At 42.8% G+C, this 18,533-nt stretch overlaps 1 protein-coding gene across 2 annotated transcripts in view; it reads right to left on the bottom strand.

The window, feature by feature from the left end:
* The window catches only part of ENPP2 (ectonucleotide pyrophosphatase/phosphodiesterase 2), a 108,854-nt gene that overhangs the window by 81,815 nt on the left and 8,506 nt on the right, over positions 1 to 18,533 (bottom strand). Inside the window, exon 1 of one of the 2 annotated variants that reach the window (XM_048841553.2) lies at positions 2,850 to 2,869. The exons of the other annotated variant lie outside the window; for it this stretch is intronic. Coding sequence (XP_048697510.1) covers positions 2,850 to 2,852 — 3 coding nt within the window. The 5' untranslated portion in view covers positions 2,853 to 2,869. Of the gene's footprint in view, positions 1 to 2,849; positions 2,870 to 18,533 lie in introns of those variants that run through there. 2 annotated transcript variants of the gene reach the window in all.

The following is an 18,533-nucleotide window of genomic DNA, read 5'->3' as shown; positions in this document are numbered from 1 at the left end:
CCAAAAATATTTAATACATTTCAATTTGCATTCTATTGTTTAACAGTGCAATTAAAACTGCGATTAATCGTGAATAATTTTTTTGAGTTAATCGCATGAGTTAACTGCGATTAATCAACAGCCCTAGAAAAAAGCTGAAAATGGGGTCTCTTGTTTCTATGCCCTGTGTTGCAATGAGCAATGTGGCTGGTTGTACATGTTCCCCACAGTTTATGCACAGAGCTGCCTCCTGGCTGGAGGCACAACCTCCTCTTGGTTACCCCAAGTAGCTGTTTTTCCCACCATCCCACCACCATTCCAACATTCCATCTGGTTCTCACAGGGTCCTGGGATGACTGAACCTGGTGATATTCTAAACACAAAGAGCTCTCAGCCATGCTTGTAGCTGTTCCCATCATTTCACACTGACTCAACAGACATTCTACGCTTCAGAGTGATACACAGAGTGACAACCCTGGAAGGTTTGTGCTGATTTGTGCAGATGGTGAATGAGAGGCTATGTGTGGTAGGGGTTATTGCACATGCTAGTCTGTTCCTTGATTCCATTGCTGTTTTATTTCGGACCCTTTACTGTGGGCAGCATATGTTAATTGGATTTCAGGGCTTAAAGGAGTAAAATAATTTCACTCTTGTCAATTAAAATTTTTGACCATGCAGATGAAGTCAGAGTGTTGGTGGACAGTACACCAGATAGGGACATTTTTTTTTTTTTGGACACTTTACATAATTATTCAGCTTCAGATTAACATGAACGAAAGCAGAGCTTTGTGGGTGGGGATTTTGCTCTTCCAGAGGAGTTGCAGTTTGCAACAAGCTTCCCCGGATTATAGGTATTTTGGGACTCACCTTTGGCGATGATTCAGTAGCCGGGTTGAACTGGGTGAAGCAGTTCACCTCCTGCCAGATTAAGGCGATGAAATGGCCTCTGATATTGGCAGAAAGAATGATGTTAATTAAAACATTTCTGCTTTGCTTTTGTATTTATGTGGTATCTGTGTATCCTCTCCCAGAAACTTGTTGGTCAAACTGCTAGGGTTATCTTTTTCAAATGAAACCTAATGAAGAGAAGTATAGTCTACTTGCCGGTTTAATAAGGGGTTTGGGGGATGGTCTACCCTGAAGCTTTCTTGATGGTCTTGGTTTTGTTTTTCAATTTTCATAGCGTTTGTATAGCTGGGATTACTGGGAAATGTCACAAGGGAAGAAATGGAGTAACTGGTGAGGAAAAGGGGATGCAATCCCTGAAAAGGTTTTTTTTATTTTCCTGCAACAGCCCGGCAGGCTCCCACTTACATGAAACTTGCTTTAAGATGCATTTGCCAATGACAAATTCAGGCAATGGCGTGCCAGCACGGTGGCTCACAGTTTGAAAGAGAGCTGTTCCAGAGGGTGCTTAAGGAATATTTAGCAATACTGACTTGCCCAAAAGATTATCTCAGTGGGGCATTGTTGTTCCTTTGAAATAACAGAGTTCCCTTCTGGTACAGGGATATGCGGCGGCAGGTATCTCATGGTAAATTCTTATGTGAGCGATAACCAAGAGGGACACACCTAGAAGATAAAGGCTGTCTCTGGGAAGCCCACTCCGGAACAGAGGCAACAATGGAACACTTATTATTCTGTTCCTCTAATGTCTGTATTTGGGATTTGTTGGCTTCGGAACTCAGAGTCCCTGTGGACATCAGGGGACTCAGCATCCACTTCAATAAGAAGTGAGAGATATTTGCTGCATATTTCCTTTGAGACTGTGGCAGTTAATAACATAGTACTTTTATCTCCCCCCTTCCCCCATGGCAGTGTGAGTATATTCAGCCTCTGTTCAAGCACAGAACGACACACCTGTAATTATTCAGATTGCGGTTATCTGTGCAATTGTTCAGTCTCTGGCAATGATGGAGAAAAAAATGACTGAGTTCAGCAGAATGGTGGGGGGCATGGGGGAGCCAATGGTAACGGATTGATCTTCTAGTTTTCAGGACTAAGTCTGAGGCGGAGATGGTTTCTTTTTGTGTCTGTGACTTGTTCTGATTGTGACTGTAACTTTTGGTTTTTGTTTTGAAGATTTTATTCAACAACCATGAACTGAAAGAAAGAGTGGGTGAAGGGTGCTGCCTGGGTGGTCTTGAGACACCCGGGTGGGTGTTTGTGCAGCTACATATATGGTGCTGGTGTAGTTGGGTGGGTGGGTGCCTAGGGGGTACTGGGGCAGCTGAGTGTATCTGGCGGGAGGTTACTGCAGTTGGATGTGTAAGGGCAGGGAGTACTTGGGGATTGCTGGAGCTGTTAGGTGTGATGGGAGCTGCCTAGGAAGGTACTCTTCCCAACTTTTGTCCTGTCACTGCCTCCCTGTTCCCACCAGGCTGCTGCTCTGTGGTGGATGTAAACCACAGGACGAGGAGACAGGGAGATGATCTGGCTGCTTGTTTGTCAGGTTCTACAGTAGCCCCTGGTTAGCTGGAAGGAGCAACTGTAAGTCAATCCCTGTGGGCTGCTTATTGCCCAGCTGGGTCAATGAGAATCCAGCTGTGCTGCCGGCAGGTGTGATTTGGGGGCACCAAGCGTGAATGTAATTTGGCACTGTTGAGTATCACACTGCTTAACTAAAGGGACCTCAACCACATATTATGTATGACATGCTTAACCTTAGACAGTGTCCCTTGCCAGTAAACAAGATCTCAAGATTTATTTTATTTTTTAATGCAGAGCCAAAGAATTGTAAAAAAAAAAGTTGTCTAATTTTTGCTTTTTTAATATTCATTTCTCATAATGTTGTAGTTCCAGGCTTTATTGTACCAATATACATCTAACTTTTCCAAAATGCTATTAGAACTCATTAAGAACATACTAACCATGAGATTTTTTGATGACTTTTCTTCTGTTGGCAATCTGGACAGCAAATCTAAATATCCAGTGGCAGTTTAGAACTTGTGGAGAAGTATTGACATCTGTTTCTATTTGTGACCAGTAGGTTTACATTTTAAAACCCTGTAGTGACAGCATAAGGGATGGGGGAGGAAGAAAAAAATTGACTTTGTCTCTGAAAATTATTTGAATCTACTCTGGGACCACACATACTAAAATACCTTAACCCTAATACCCTATGGTAATCATAGTCATATAGTTACTGAATGGTGTCACTACCAGGCAGAGTAAAGCTTGTTTGGGTACCTTACTAGTTAATTTCAATATAAACTTTTAATGGATTTTATGGCTAGCAAGTACAATTATGATCATTTTGTCTGACCTGCTGCATAACACAGGCTGTATAATTTCACCCAATAGTTCCTCCATCAAACCCATAACTTTTAGAAAGATATCCAATCTTGATCTCACTTCAAATGACAGAGAATTCAAATGATAGGTCAGCTGTTTAAATAGTTATTTCATTAACAAAACAAAACAAACAAAAATCCTTGTGCTTTTTTTCTAGTGTGAATTAATCTAAGTTTAGCCTCCAGTCATTGGACATTGTTATGCCTTGGACTGCTAAATTAAGAGCCCTCTATAATCAAAAGTCTTTCCCCCATACATGGTGTCAAGTACCAGGGGGTAGCCGTGTTAGTCTGTATCCACAGAAACAACAAGGAGTCCGGTGGCACTTTAAAGACTAACGATTTATTTGAGCATAAACTCAAATAAATCTGTTAGTCTCTAAGGTGCCACCAGACTCCTTGTTGTTTTTCCCCATACAGGCACTCATGGACCATGATCAAGTCACCTTTTAAGCTTCTCTTTGTTAAGATAAATAGATTGAGCTTCTTTAGTGTCTCACTGGTAAGGTAAAAAGAAAAGGAGTACTAGTGGCACCTTAGAGACTAACCAATTTATTTGAGCATAAGCTTTCGTGAGCTACAGCTCACTTCATTGGATACATCCGATGAAGTGAGCTGTAGCTCACGAAAGCTTATGCTCAAATAAATTGGTTAGTCTCTAAGGTGCCACAAGTACTCCTTTTCTTTTTGCGGATACAAACTAACATGGCTGCTACTCCGAAAACTATCAATTTTGTATAAAAAGCTTGTAGTTTTCTCCGTAATTCTTGTACGTAATTTCCAGTACTCCCGTTATGAAATATTCCATTTGACCCAGTCAAAGGCCTTGAACTCAGGCTCTGCACCTCTGAAGATTGACCCTAAGGCTTTTGACTGGGTCAAATGGAATTTTTTTTTTTTTTAAAAAAGGTGCCTAAAAGCCAACTTTCCAACACTCTGATACTGGGGCTGGCCAGGAGCTAAGTGCTGCTATGATTAGGGCCAGCGACCCAGGGAAGATCACCACGGTGCTTTGCGGTCTGTCCCTGTGATCTCCAGCTCTCATAATACCCCTCCTGCTACTTATGCTTGGGGAGATTCAATGAGTGGCTGTTGTCGAGCTCCTACCCTAACTTTAAACTGAGGATTCCTCCGTACTGAGGGAGTCCTCAAATGCCCATAAGGACGGACTTAAGATCCTTTTGCTGTACAGCGCAAAGGGGTTTTCCAGGATTGAGGGTCTAGCTCCTATCTATTTACATATAATGATACAACCTTTCAAAGCCTTTCCTGTGGGGTAAATTAATGTATTGCAATGGAACATAGTCACGTTGCGATGCAGCATCACAATGTGGTGATGTTACACTTACTGTGAAAACTGTTGTGGATCCCCTAACACCTGACCACACATTACAGGGGCAAAACTCTGAATCCAGGCACTGGGAATTTTGCTTGCATGGAGACTAAAGACTCATGCCATTAATGTCCTGTAGACTCAGCCTAAAAAAGAAGGAAGTTTCCCATGAGATGTGCATGATCCTGTAGAAATCAGGACAGGTGGTGAATATAAAATCTCCTCTGCATTAAGGATTAGCCCCAATTTCAGCCACTGGTGTAGTTGCAAGCCCCTAGTGCATACAAGGAAAGCTGTGATTTGCACCCAAAATGGCCAGTAAGGGAAAGTGACGTCAGAAGGAACTGAAGTAACTCTTAACCCAACCGTACAGATTACATGTAGTACATAGCTATCATCATCAAAGTTGTTAACCAGCAATGAAACTTTTGTGGTCTCGGAGGAAGAAAAGATTAATAGGTTGCAGTGTGACTTTTTTTTTTTTTTTTTTACTAACCATGTTTAGTCAGCAGATGCATCTGTAAGATTCAGAAAAGCTTGAGCTCTCTCCTCAGTTTTGATGGGGCTGAGATAGATGCTTTCCCTCTAGCAGAAAATGTAGGTCTTTTTTCCACCCCCAGGACAGCATTCAAGGCAACAGTGGAAGCCAGATAGCCACATATTTGTTAAAATTTCTGAAAGCCTCAGCCAGATAGCTATCTAGCTTTGGAGCTTTGCCTTTAACCCCTCTCTCCTCCACCACTCCGCCCACCCACCTCCTTTAGATTTGTAGCTGCTTCTCATATATCTTGTTTTTACTCTTTGCGTTCTATGCTTTCCATATCTCATCCTTTAATAACCTAGGGGGTCAAAGCCCTCACACACAGGTCTGTTTTGCACAGATTAGGCAACATAAAGCAGCCATAAAGCTGTTCAAGTGGGGCAACTGGGGTTTCCCTTTGTTTACAGCAGCTTGCATGAAGGAGGCATAGCGAGTGCTATACCACCTGTTCCTGACCCCTCTGGCTTAGGGGGTGTATTGGGAGAAAGAGAGGGTCTGGCACGGTATTTTGTGTTGGAATTACCTTAAAATATTGATTTATTTTAAGTATACTGGTCTATTATAGCTTGCAATATTAGGCAAAAGTTTGTTTAGTTTACCCAAATCTGTAATTTTCCTTATGTTTTGTTTTTAATCTTTAATGGGGCACCATTTAACTATATTTTCCTGGTGAATTTATACTACATATACTAGAAACTTACCAGACTTGATTTTCTTAAAAAAGCTTTATTTTAGGAATCACGGGGTTAGATTTTTTGTTTTTTTCCATTGACAAAAAATAAACACTTTACTCAAATTACTTTTTTCACTTCCAAGTGTAACAGAATAGGTTTTTCTTAAACCTCTTATGCAACTATGACTTTTTTAAGTGTCTCACATATTTGGTCTCTTATCTTTCTCACACCAGCTGTTATGCTAATTGGCTTCTCCCTAATTATTGTTTTGGCTTCTTCCCAAAGGACATTCCCGCAGATATCCCCTTTATCATGTATTTCAAAATATAATAATAGGAATTTCCATAACACCAGAATTGACCAATAGTCCAGCCAGTTCCAGTATCTTCTCACTGGGAGAGGCCAATGGTAGATGTAACAGTGGAAAGGATAGAACTTTGCCAATAAAGAATGTACTTGCTCTTTACTATTCTATACGATTGGGCTAAATTTCTTCGTGAACACAGCTGGTCACTGCCAGAGGAAAAGACTTGATGTGAAGCAACCAAATATGAAACGATCATAGACAGTGAGGATTTACCACAAACTACTACAGAGGTATTTAATAATTCATTATAGTCTGCTTTCTTTCCTTGGTGCTGATCCTTTGCCCATTGAAGTCACTGACAAGGCTCCCATGGATTTCAAAGGTGCAGGATCAGAGCTTGAATGTAACCGAGTATCTTTTCTTATTTTTACTTTCAATTTCATTTTAAATGAGCTGCCAGCAATAAAACATAGAGTCCAAGATCAGTTCAGGCAGGGGGAGCCAATGGCAGAAAGTCTGCCTCCATGGGAAATGCACTAAATCAGTGTCGAGAAGGAGTGCAGACATGGGCAATGACAGTGAGTAGGGCATGGGAAAACTCTTCTGTGAAGAAAGACTGGGATTATTTGTCTCATAAAGACAACAAATAAGAAGGGATATGATGTTTTATAAAAAATGAATAGCATAGACGAGATAGATTAGAAATTCCTCTCTGCCCTGCCTCAGGATATAAGAACAAGGAGCCATGGAATATAATTGTGTGGTGGCAAATTCAAATGTGATAAAAGGATATACTTTCCACAAAACACAAATTACTGAAGCCAAGAGTTTAGTAGGATTCAAAAAGGATTAGACATTTATATGGATAATAAGAATACCTAGTTAGAACAACAAATCTTAAAAATAAACAAGAGTTTTGGGAGGGATATATAAACCCTGATGCTTCAGGCCCCAACCCACCATGTAGCTATTGGTGGGTGGGAAGAAACTTTCTTTTGGGGCAGGTCTTCCCATAATTCCCTACTGAAGGTTTTCTTGTACCTTCTCCTAAAGCATCTGATACCACCAACTGTCCATTATGGGTTACTGGACCCTTGTTCTGATCCAGAATGGCAATTCAAATATTCGTCAGCCTAAGTCCCACTGAGCCAGGAGCCCTGCCTGTGCGGACTCACTGCAGGAAGCACATGGTGTGGAAGGGGATGCTGAATGCTCCGAGGTCAGACCCAGGAAAGTTGAAGCTGTATAAGCTTCTTGCCCTGGAGACAGTCTGCTCAGAGAGAGGAGGCATGCTCCCCCAGAGTCCTGACTGGCTTCGTATGGAGTAGTTCCAGAGCATCGCCGAGCTCTCCTACATGTTGCAGGACAGACACTCTAATGCTGGCAAGCTCTCCAGCAATAGAGCTCTGTAAGGGTAAACCTGGGGTCATAAGCGACCTTCAGTTTGCCAGGTTTGGGGGTTAACCAAAGACTGGAAAGGTTCATAAAACGGAAATTTCATAAAAAGGTTTGATCTCATTAGATTTCTGTCCCAATTTCAGACCAAAGAGGCATGGGTATATCTGCCTGTGCCTCAGATGCAAACTCTTACTTTTGATTTGGAGGTATATGATCTGTCAGAAAGTATTAACACATTCTTAATGACAACACAAATCAGAGGGGACAACTGGGCAATGAGCAAGGGGGAAAGGGACCACTGTGTCAGTGTGAATACACAATAATTTCCTTCTCCCTGGAAAATCTGAGAATATAGCCTTTTAAATACAGCTGGGGAGATCTCTGTCTTAGAGGCAGGCAGAGTTACCTCAGCAGCTGGCTGATACTGTGGAATCCACTCCCAGAAGACTAGAATCACTGCAAATCTCACCACCTTCTGGTTGAAACTTGAAACCCATTTCTTTTACCCACAGTAGCAAACCAAACACCAATACACATCACAAAAATGAGCAAAAGCCAGTCTGACTGGGACTACAGGTGGATAGAGAGGAAGACAGAGATCCTTTATTGTGGTTATTTCTTGGACACGCCAATATCACATCGAGGAGCATGTTATAAAGGTTTCAGAGTAACAGCCATGTTAGTCTGTCTTTGAAAAAAGAAAAGGAGGACTTGTGGCACCTTAGAGACTAACCAATTTATTTGAGCATGAGCTTTCGTGAGCTACAGCTCACTTCATCGGATGCAAGTGAGCTGTAGCTCACGAAAGCTCATGCTCAAATAAATTGGTTAGTCTCTAAGGTGCCACAAGTCCTCCTTTTCTTTTTGCATGTTATAAAGGTGTCCCTGGGGAAATATATTTTCAGTTACACTTGGCATTTCAATAATGCTTCTGAAGTTAGTAATTTCTTTGCAGATGGAATTTTCTATGCCATTTTCCCTAAATAGGTGCTTTATTAAACTGCCACAGGACTTGTGGAATTGCAAAAATATCATTATTTAATCTATACCTTTGGCGCAACACATTTAGGGTGAAATTCACCCCTGTGCAGAGAACCAATGCAAGACATGCACAGACTTAAGTGCTCAAAATAGAGCTGAATGAGACTTAAGTGCTACCCAGCTTTCTGCTGACCCTCTGTACTGGGGTGAATGTCACCTTAAAAGACATTTTAATCTTGACACAACTTCCTCTTGCAAATGCCTTTTTAAAAGAAAACAAATTATTTAGTGCAGTCAGCAACCTGCAAATGGAACAGGTAAGAAACATTTAACACGTTAATACTGTGAAATGTATTTAGGAAATAATTTAACTGCAACCGGTATTTCTGCAGCTATGACTGTTGGCAGTCATCTTGCTGAACGTGGCATCTATTCAATGTCCCTCCATAGTGTTCTTGGCCTCCCTGCTTAGGCTACAAACCGGTGATGCTAATTGTGGACGTTATGATATGGGCAGCATACTCAGAAGTCACTAAAGAGCAAACAACCATCACCCACCTGGACTGGAGGCAGATCAGTGTCCTGGGGATGAAACCCTCTGTGTCCAATTAAAAACTGCCCAAGCTTTGCTCCTTTAAATTAATAATGCTTATATATAAGCAATTATCCAGTAATACCAAGTATGACTACAAAGCTAAACACAGCAAAAATAAATAGCAATGATTGCTTCAAACTGTGATTCAGATATTAAATCACAGGGCCATTTCTAAATATAAGGCTTTGCTTGATAACTACAAATTATATTTGTTTTGGTACCCTTGGTGGGTCTGTACCGTCCTGCCAACATTTCATCATTCAATAATTCTTAGTATCATTCTTCATTACCACACTATAAATGCCTAGATAGAAAAGTAATATACCAATGATGTTCCATGGAAGAGAAGATCTATCCTCTGCGAAATATAAAATGTTAACACAGCACATGCTAAGTGGTCAATATTTCCAAATGTGAATCTGCTTCAGCATTCTTGAATAGTGAACCACAAAATCTAAAACCAGTTCCATGTTACTTTTTAATCATTTAAGAGAGATGAGCCCTTCATCAAACAGTGTGTACATTGAACTGTGTCACTGCTAATTTAGTCCAACGCCAGGCTTTTTCTGATTACACCAAAGCTCAGAGAAGGGAAATGTAAGAACAAAAGGGGGGGAGGGAACCCACAACATCCTGTTGGAACAGTACTCACTGTTTTCTCAGGGAAAAACAAGTACACGCAATGTTTGGACAACAAAATGTGCTCTGTTGGTTGGTTGTTTTTTAAATCCTGTATCATAGTATACAACTGAATTATATTTCAAGTTCTGAAGAAGTGCAACAGGAAATAAAAATGGAGCACCTACAGAGTTAGCTATGTGACAGTGAAAAAGAAACACTAGAGAGCAAAAATACATGTGTTTTTATGTTAGTGAGGCTCTGGACTTTATTTACAAGTAAAGAACACTAGAATGTCTGTTTTAAATTAATCTTTGCCTGGCAATGTAAACCAGTGGGTAGAATGAAGATTGTAGTATTTCTAGGATTTAAATTTATGTTAGGGAACTCTGATCACTTCTAAATTCTCAGATCTGTTTACTATTTAAAGGTAATAAACATTGATATGCAAACTAGATACCATTAACTTGGGTTTGAATAGAGACTGGGAGTGGCTGGGCCATACAAACGGAGTTTACTAAAATAAGACAGGAGATCTACATTATACACTTCATCTCTTTACAAAGGAAAAAGGACTGTAAGCTGTCTAAAATCCTACCTGTCACATGAGCCCACAACACTGGTACCCCTAACTCACCCAGCAATATCATCAATCTATACAGCTATACACTGAGCGCGGCAGAAGAGTGTGTCCTATCTCGGGGACTCTCTTTCTGCCCCGCCACCCCCCCCAAACATGACACAGTTCTGTGATGATCTGGAAGCCTACTTTCTCAATCTCCGACTCAAAGAATACTTTCAAGATAACAATGAACAGCACACTGATACACAGATACCCTCCAACCAACAGCACAAGAAGAAGAACTCCACGTGGACTCCTCCTGAGGGTCGAAATGATAGTCTGGACCTATACATAGAATGCTTCCGCCAACGTGCACAGGCAGAAATTGTGGAAAAACAACATCGCTTGCCTCATAATCTAAGTCATGCAGAACGCAATGCCATCCACAACCTCAGAAACAACCCTGACATTATAATCAAAGAGGCTGATAAAGGAGGTGCTGTTGTCATCATGAACAGGTCTGACTACCAAAAGGAGGCTGCCAGACAACTCTCCAATACCAAATTCTATAGGCCACTCTCCTCAGATCCCACTGAGGAATACACTAAGAAACTGTACCATCTACTCAGGACACTCCGTACACTAACACAGGAACAAATCAACATACCCTTAGAGCCCCGACCAGGATTATTCTATCTACTACCCAAGATCCACAAACCCGGAAACCCTGGACGCCCCATCATCTCGGGCATTGGCACTCTCACTGAAGGACTGTCCAAATATGTGGACTCTCTACTCAGACCCTACGCCACTACCACTCCCAGCGATCTCCGTGACACCACCGATTTTCTGAGAAAACTACAATGCATTGGTGATCTTCCAGAAAACACCATCCTAGCCACCATGGATATAGAGGCTGTCATAAATATAAAGGGAAGGGTAAACCCCTTTGAAATCCCTCCTGGCCAGGGGAAAGCTCCTCTCACCTGTAAAGGGTTAAGAAACTAAAGGTAACCTCGCTGGCACCTGACCAAAATGACCAATGAGGAGACAAGATACTTTCAAAAGCTGGGAGGAGGGAGAGAAACAAAGGGTCTGTGTCTGTCTGTATGCTGCTCTTGCTAGAGACAGAACAGGAATGGAGTCTTAGAACTTTTAGTAAGTAATCTAGCTAGGTATGTGTTAGATTATGATTTCTTTGAATGGCTGAGAAAAGAATTGTGCTGAATAGAATAACTATTTCTGTCTGTGTATCTTTTTTGTAACTTAAGGTTTTGCCTAGAGGGGTTCTCTATGTTTTTGAATCTAATTACCCTGTAAGATATCTACCATCCTGATTTTACAGGGGGGATTTCTTTATTTCTATTTACTTCTATTTTTTATTAAAAGTCTTCTTGTAAAAACTGAATGCTTTTTCATTGTTCTCAGATCCAAGGGTTTGGGTCTGTGGTCACCTATGCAAATTGGTGAGGCTTTTTATCCAACATTTCCCAGGAAAGGGGGGGTGCAAGTGTTGGGAGGATTGTTCATTGTTCTTAAGATCCAAGGGTCTGGTCTGTAGTCACCTAGGCAAATTGGTGAGGCTTTTTACCAAACCTTGTCCAGGAAGTGGGGTGCAAGGTTTTGGGAAGTATTTTGGGGGGAAAGACGCGTCCAAACAGCTCTTCCCCAGTAACCAGTATTAGTTTGGTGGTGGTAGCGGCCATTCCAAGGATAACGGGTGTAATATTTTGTACCTTGGGGAAGTTTTGACCTAAGTTGGTAAAGATAAGCTTAGGAGGTTTTTCATGCAGGTCCCCACATCTGTACCCTAGAGTTCAGAGTGGGGAGGAACCTTGACAGAGGCTCTCTACACAAACATCCCACACACAGATGGAATACAAGCTGTCAGGAACAGTGTCCCTGATGATGCCACAGCACAACTGGTTGCTGAGCTCTGTAACTTTATCCTCACACACAATTATTTCAAATTTGGTGACAATATACACCTCCAAACCAGTGACACTGCTATGGGCACCCGCATGGCCCCACAATATGCCACCATTTTTATGGCTGACCTGGAACAACGCTTCCTCAGCTCTCGTCCACTCACGCGCCTTCTCTACCTACGTTACATTGAAGACATCTTCATCATCTGGACCCATGGGAAGGAAACCCTGGAAGAATTCCATCACAATTTCAACAGCTTTCACCCCACCATCAACCTCAGCCTGGATAGCTCAGTGGTTTGAGCATTGGCCTGCTAAACCCAGGGTTGTGAGTTCAATCCTTGAGGGGGCCATTTGGGATCAGGGCAAAAATTGGGGATTGGTCCTGCTCTGAGCAGGGGGTTGGACTAGATGACCTCCTGAGGTCCCTTCCAACCCTGGTATTCTATAGACTGTTCTATAGACTACACGGGAGGTCCACTTCCTAGACACCACCTTGCAAATAAGTGACGGTCACGTTAACATCACCCTATACCGAAAACCCACCGACCGCTATGCCTACCGTCATGCCTCCAGCTTCCACCCCGGATACACCACACAATCCACTGTCTACAGCCAAGCGCTGAGGTACAACCGCATTTGCTTCACCCCTTAGACAGAGACCAACGCCTACAAGATCTTCACCAAGCATTCTCAAAACTATGATACCCACACGAGGAAATAAGGAAACAGATCAACAGAGCCAGATGTGTACCCAGAAGCCTCTTGCTGCAAGACAACCCTAAGAAAAAAACCAACAGAACTCCACCGGCCACCACATACAGTCCTCAGCTAAAACCTCTCCAACACATCATCAGTGATCTACAACCGATCCTGGACAACAATCCCTCACTTTCACAGGCCTTGGGAGGCAGGCCAGTCCTCGCCCACAGATAACCCACCAACCTAAAGCATATTCTCACCAGCAACTCCACACCGCACCATAGTAACTCTAACTCAGGAACCAATCCTGCAACAAACCTTGATGCCAACTCTGCCCACATATCTACACCAGTGACACCATCACAGGACCTAACCAGATCGGCTACACCATCACCAGTTCATTCACATGCACGTCCACCAATGTAATATACACCATCATGTGCCAGCAATGACCCTCTGCTATGTACATCGGCCAAACTGGACCGTCCCTATGTAAAAGGATAAATGGACACAAATCAGATATTAGGAATGGCAATATATAAAAAACCTGTAGGAGAACACTTCAGCCTCGCTGGACATACAATAGCAGATTTAAAGGTAGCCATCCTGCAGCAAAAAAACTTCAGGACCAGACTTCAGAGAGAAACTGCTGAGCTTCAGTTCATTTGCAAATTTGACACCATCAGCTCAGGATTAAACAAAGACTGTGAATGGCTAGCCAACTACAAAAGCAGTTTCTCCTCCCTTGGTGTTCACACCTCAACTGCTAGAAGAGGGCCTCATCCTCCTTGATTGAACTAACTTCGTTATCCCTAGCCTGATTCTTGCTTGCATATTTATACCTGCCTCTGGAAGTTTCCACTACATGCATCCGACAAAGCGGGTATTCACCCACAAAAGCTCATGCTCCAATATGTCTGTTAGTCTATAAGGTGCCACAGGACTCTTTGCAGCTTTTACAGATCCGGACTAACACGGCTAGCCCTCTAATGCTGTACACATATTGAATCTATTTCCCCATGTTAAGTATCCTCACACCTTCTTGTCAATTGTCTAAATGGGCCATCTTGATTATCACTACAAAAGTTTTTTTCTTCTGCTGATAATAGCTCATCTTAATTAATTAGCCTCTTACAGTTTCTATGGCAACTTCCACCTTCTCTGTGTGTGTGTGTATATATATATATATCTTCTTACTATATGTTCCATTCTATGCATCCGATGAAGTGGGCTGTAGCCCACGAAAGCTTATACTCTAATAAATTTGTTAGTCTCCAAGGTGCCACAAGTACTCCTGTTCTTTTTATTGATTTTAATGGTGTTTTGTTTCTCTACATTCATTTTTTGTTATCAACCCTATAAGATTTTCAGAAATAATCTGTTCTTCAATTTTCATTATTGCTAGCTGCGATGCAAGGAAAATATTCTTATATTGCTCAGACTTTGCAGAAAACAATTATTCAATTGTTTCCCAGGAAATCCCTTTGAAACAGACAATAGCAACCCCTTACTCAGTTCAAAATTATATTTGCTTAGCCACTACATGTTTCTCAGTCATCTTCACATCTTTTTCCAGCCAGCACTCTATCCCAAGAGTACTCTCTCTTAGCTTTCTCTCAGGGTCATGCTACCAGTGCTTTTCTGGATGTCCTTGGCTTTGTGCTCCAATTCTGGTGTTTCTGTCTGCTTCTCCCTCACACACATTCGCAACTCCATTAAAACAATAGCCAGCCTCCAGCATTGTCATTCAGCCTCAATGAAACTGCTACCCTGCACAGAACTCAGCTCCTGAACAGCCTTACATGTGGCCTGTGTTTTAGGTAATGGCTCCTATTGCTTCAGTTATTTTCCTCTAAAAGGAGCATAACTGCTTCTTACACTTATCCTGAATGAAGGACAGCTAGCATGCTCACTGCTTCAGCGAGGTTGCACCCCACCACCAGTATTATAAACTCCCAGCCCCCCCCCCAGCTCCGCCCATGCCCCTTGTCTCAGTGCAATCCAAAATGGTGATGCCGTGGGGAGATAGGTCTAGAAGGGACCTCCTGTTTCATCGAGTCTAGTCCCCTGCTATCACAGGCAACCTGTCTGAATAATCCCATTCATAAATTTATCAAGCTCCATCTTAAAATTAGTTCAGTTGTATGCCCCCACTACACCTATCAGAAGGTTGTTGCAGAACCCCACTCCTCTGATCATTGGAAAGCTCCTAATTTCCAGCCTAAATTTATTCATGGCTAGTTTATACTCATTTGTTCTAGTTCCAGCATTGTCCTTTAGATTAAATAGCTCTTCTCCCTCCCTTGTGTTTAACACCCTCCCTCCCCCCCCAGCAAATGTGTTTATAGAGAGCAATCATATCCCCTCTGAACCTTCATTTTGCTAAACTAAATAAGCCAAGATCTTTTAGTCTCTTCTGGTAAAATAAGATCTCCATTCCCCATATCATCCTGGATGATCTTCTCTGCACCTGTTCCAAATTAAATACACCTTTCTTGGACATGGGTGACTGGAATTGTACGCAGTGTTCTAGATGAGTTCTCACTAATGCCCTGTGCAATGGCATTAATATCTCTACTGGATATATCTAACTTGATAAGTCCTAGGTTCACATTTGTCTTTTTCACAGCCACATCCTATTGGTGGATTATAATCTTCCTATGATCAACTAATTCATTCAGGTTTTTCTCCTCCTCTGATATTTCAAATTGATGGGCCCCATTTTAAAGCAGAAATACTTGTTATTAGTCCCTAGATACTTGTTATGCCCTATCTGACCCATCCCAAACAAGAAGAAAAAAAATAATTTTAAATGACAAATGAAACAAGCTTAACTATTGACATCATGCTTTTCTCTCAGGACAAAACCCAGATGACACCTATGGGCACCTCCCACTGTTTTTTTCCTCCCCATATTTTATCTTTAAATTTCAAGCTTTCCTATAGAGACCAGAAACCTTCTATCATGGTATTTCTGTGAGGATGCTACATTCCAAGGTAGCTGCATTTGCCATGTGATTTTCCAGTCACACACTACTCTGATAGGAGTTCCCCTCTTTGGGAAGCTTTTAGCTGGTATGGAATCCATTGCTCCACATCCACAGTTCCAGCTAACCTAGTGAGGAGGACTTTAAACTAGGTTCACTGGGGGAAGGTGACCAAAGCCCTGAGGTAAGTGGGGAAGTGGGATACCGGGAGGAGGCATGAGCAGGAGCGCGTGAGAGGGGAGGGCTCCTACCTCATACTGAGAAAGAGGGGTGATCAGCAGGTTACCTCAAGTGCCTATATACAAATGCACGAAGCCTGGGAAACAAGCAGGGAGAACTGGAAGTCCTGGCACAGTCAAGGAATTATGATGTGATTGGAATAACAGAGACTTGGTGGGATAACTCACCTGTTCAGGAAGGACAGGAAGGGCAGAAAAGGTGGGGGAGTTGCACTGTATGTAAGAGATCAGTATGACTGCTCAGAGCTCAAGTATGAAACTACAGAAAAACCTGAGAGTCTCTGGATTAAGTTTAGAAGTGTGAGCAACAAGGGTGATGTCGTAGTGGGAGTCTACTATAGACCACCAGACCAGGGGGATGAGGTGGACGAGGCTTTCTTCCGGCAACTCGCAGAAGTTACTAGATCGCAGGCCCTGGTTCTAATGGGAGACTTCAATCACCCTGATATCTGCTGGGAGAGCAAATCAGCAGTGCACAGGCAATCCAGGAAGTTTTTGGAAAATGTAGGGGACAATTTCCTGGTGCAAGTGCTGGAGGAACCAACTAGGGGCAGAGCTCTTCTTGACCTGCTGCTCACAAACCGGGAAGAATTAGTAGGAGAAGCAAACGCGGATGGGAAACTGGGAGGCAGTGACCATGAAATGGTCGAGTTCAGGATCCTAACACAAGGAAGAAAGGAGAGCAGCAGAATACAGACCCTGGATTTCAGAAAAGCAGACTTTGACTCCCTCAGGGAACTGATGGGCAGGATCCCCTGGGGAGAATAACATGAGGGGGAAAGGAGTCCAGGAGAGCTGGCTGTATTTTAAAGAATCCTTATTGAGGTTACAGGGACAAACCATCCCGATGTGTGGAAAGAATAGTAAATATGGCAGGCGACCAGCTTGGCTTCACAGTGAAATCCTTGTTGCTCTTAAATACATAAAAGAAGCTTACAAGAAGTGGAAGATTGGACAAATGACCAGGGATGAGTATAAAAATATTGCTCGGGCTTGCAGGAGTGAAATCAGGAAGGCCAAATCACACCTGGAGTTGCAGCTAGCAAGAGATGTTAACAGTAACAAGAAGGGTTTCTTCAGGTATGTTAGCAACAAGAAGAAAGTCAAGGAAAGTGTGGGCCCCTTACTGAATGAGGGAGGCAACCTAGTGACAGAGGATGTGGAAAAAGCTAATGTACTCAATGCTTTTTTTGCTTCTGTCTTCACGAACAAGGTCAGCTCCCAGACTGCTGCACTGGGCAGCACAGCATGGGGAGAAGGTGACCAGCCCTCTGTGGAGAAAGAAGTGGTTCGGGACTATTTAGAAAAGCTGGACGAGCACAAGTCCATGGGGCCAGATGCCAGAGGATCCTGGGAACTACAGGCCAGTCAGCCTCACCTCAATCCCTGGAAAAATCATGGAGCAGGTCCTCAAGGAATCAATTCTGAAGCACTTAGAGGAGAGGAAAGTTATCAGGAACAGTCAGCATGGATTCACCAAGGGAAAGTCATGCCTGACTAATCTAATTGCCTTCTATGATGAGATAACTGGCTCTGTGGATGAAGGGAAAGCGGTGGACGTGTTGTTCCTTGACTTTAGCAAAGCTTTTGACACGGTCTCCCACAGTATTCTTGCCAGCAAGTTAAAGAAGTATGGGCTGGATGAATGGACTATAAGGTGGATAGAAAGCTGGCGAGATTGTCAGGCTCAACAGGTAGTGATCAATGGCTCCATGCCTAGTTGGCAGCTGGTATCAGGTGGAGTGCCCCAGGGGTCGGTCCTGGGGCTGGTTTTGTTCAATATCTTCATAAATGATCTGGAGGATGGTGTGGATTGCACCCTCAACAAGTTTTCAGAGGACACTAAACTGGGAGGAGTGGTAGATACGCTGGAGGGTAGGGATAGGATACAGAGGGACCTAGACAAATTGGAGGATTGGGCCAAAAGAAATCTGATGAGGTTCAAAAAGGACAAGTGCAGAGTCCTGCACTTAGGACAGAAGAATCCCATGCACCGCTACAGAGTACGGGCCGAATGGCTTGGCAGCAGTTCGGCAGAAAAGGACCTAGGGGTTACAGTGGACAAGAAGTTGGATATGAGTCAACAGTGTGCCCTTGTTGCCAAGAAGGCCAATGGCATTTTGGGATGTATAAGTAGGAGCATTGCCAGCAGATTGAGGGACGTGATCGTTCCCCTCTATTCGACATTGGTGAGGCCTCATCTGGAGTACTGTGTCCAGTTTTGGGCCCCACACTACAAGAAGGATGTGGAAAAATTGGAAAACGTCCAGCGGAGGGCAAGAAAAATGATTAGGGGACTGGAACACATGACTTCTGAGGAGAGGCTGAGGGAACTGGGATTGTTTAGTCTGTGAAAGAGAAGAATGAGGGGGGATCTGATAGCTGCTTTCAATTGC

This window comes from Caretta caretta, chromosome 2 (genome assembly GCF_965140235.1).
Source record: "Caretta caretta isolate rCarCar2 chromosome 2, rCarCar1.hap1, whole genome shotgun sequence".
In the NCBI taxonomy this organism is placed as follows: Eukaryota; Metazoa; Chordata; order Testudines; family Cheloniidae; genus Caretta; species Caretta caretta.
This window is presented reverse-complemented; position numbering and strand designations above follow the sequence as displayed.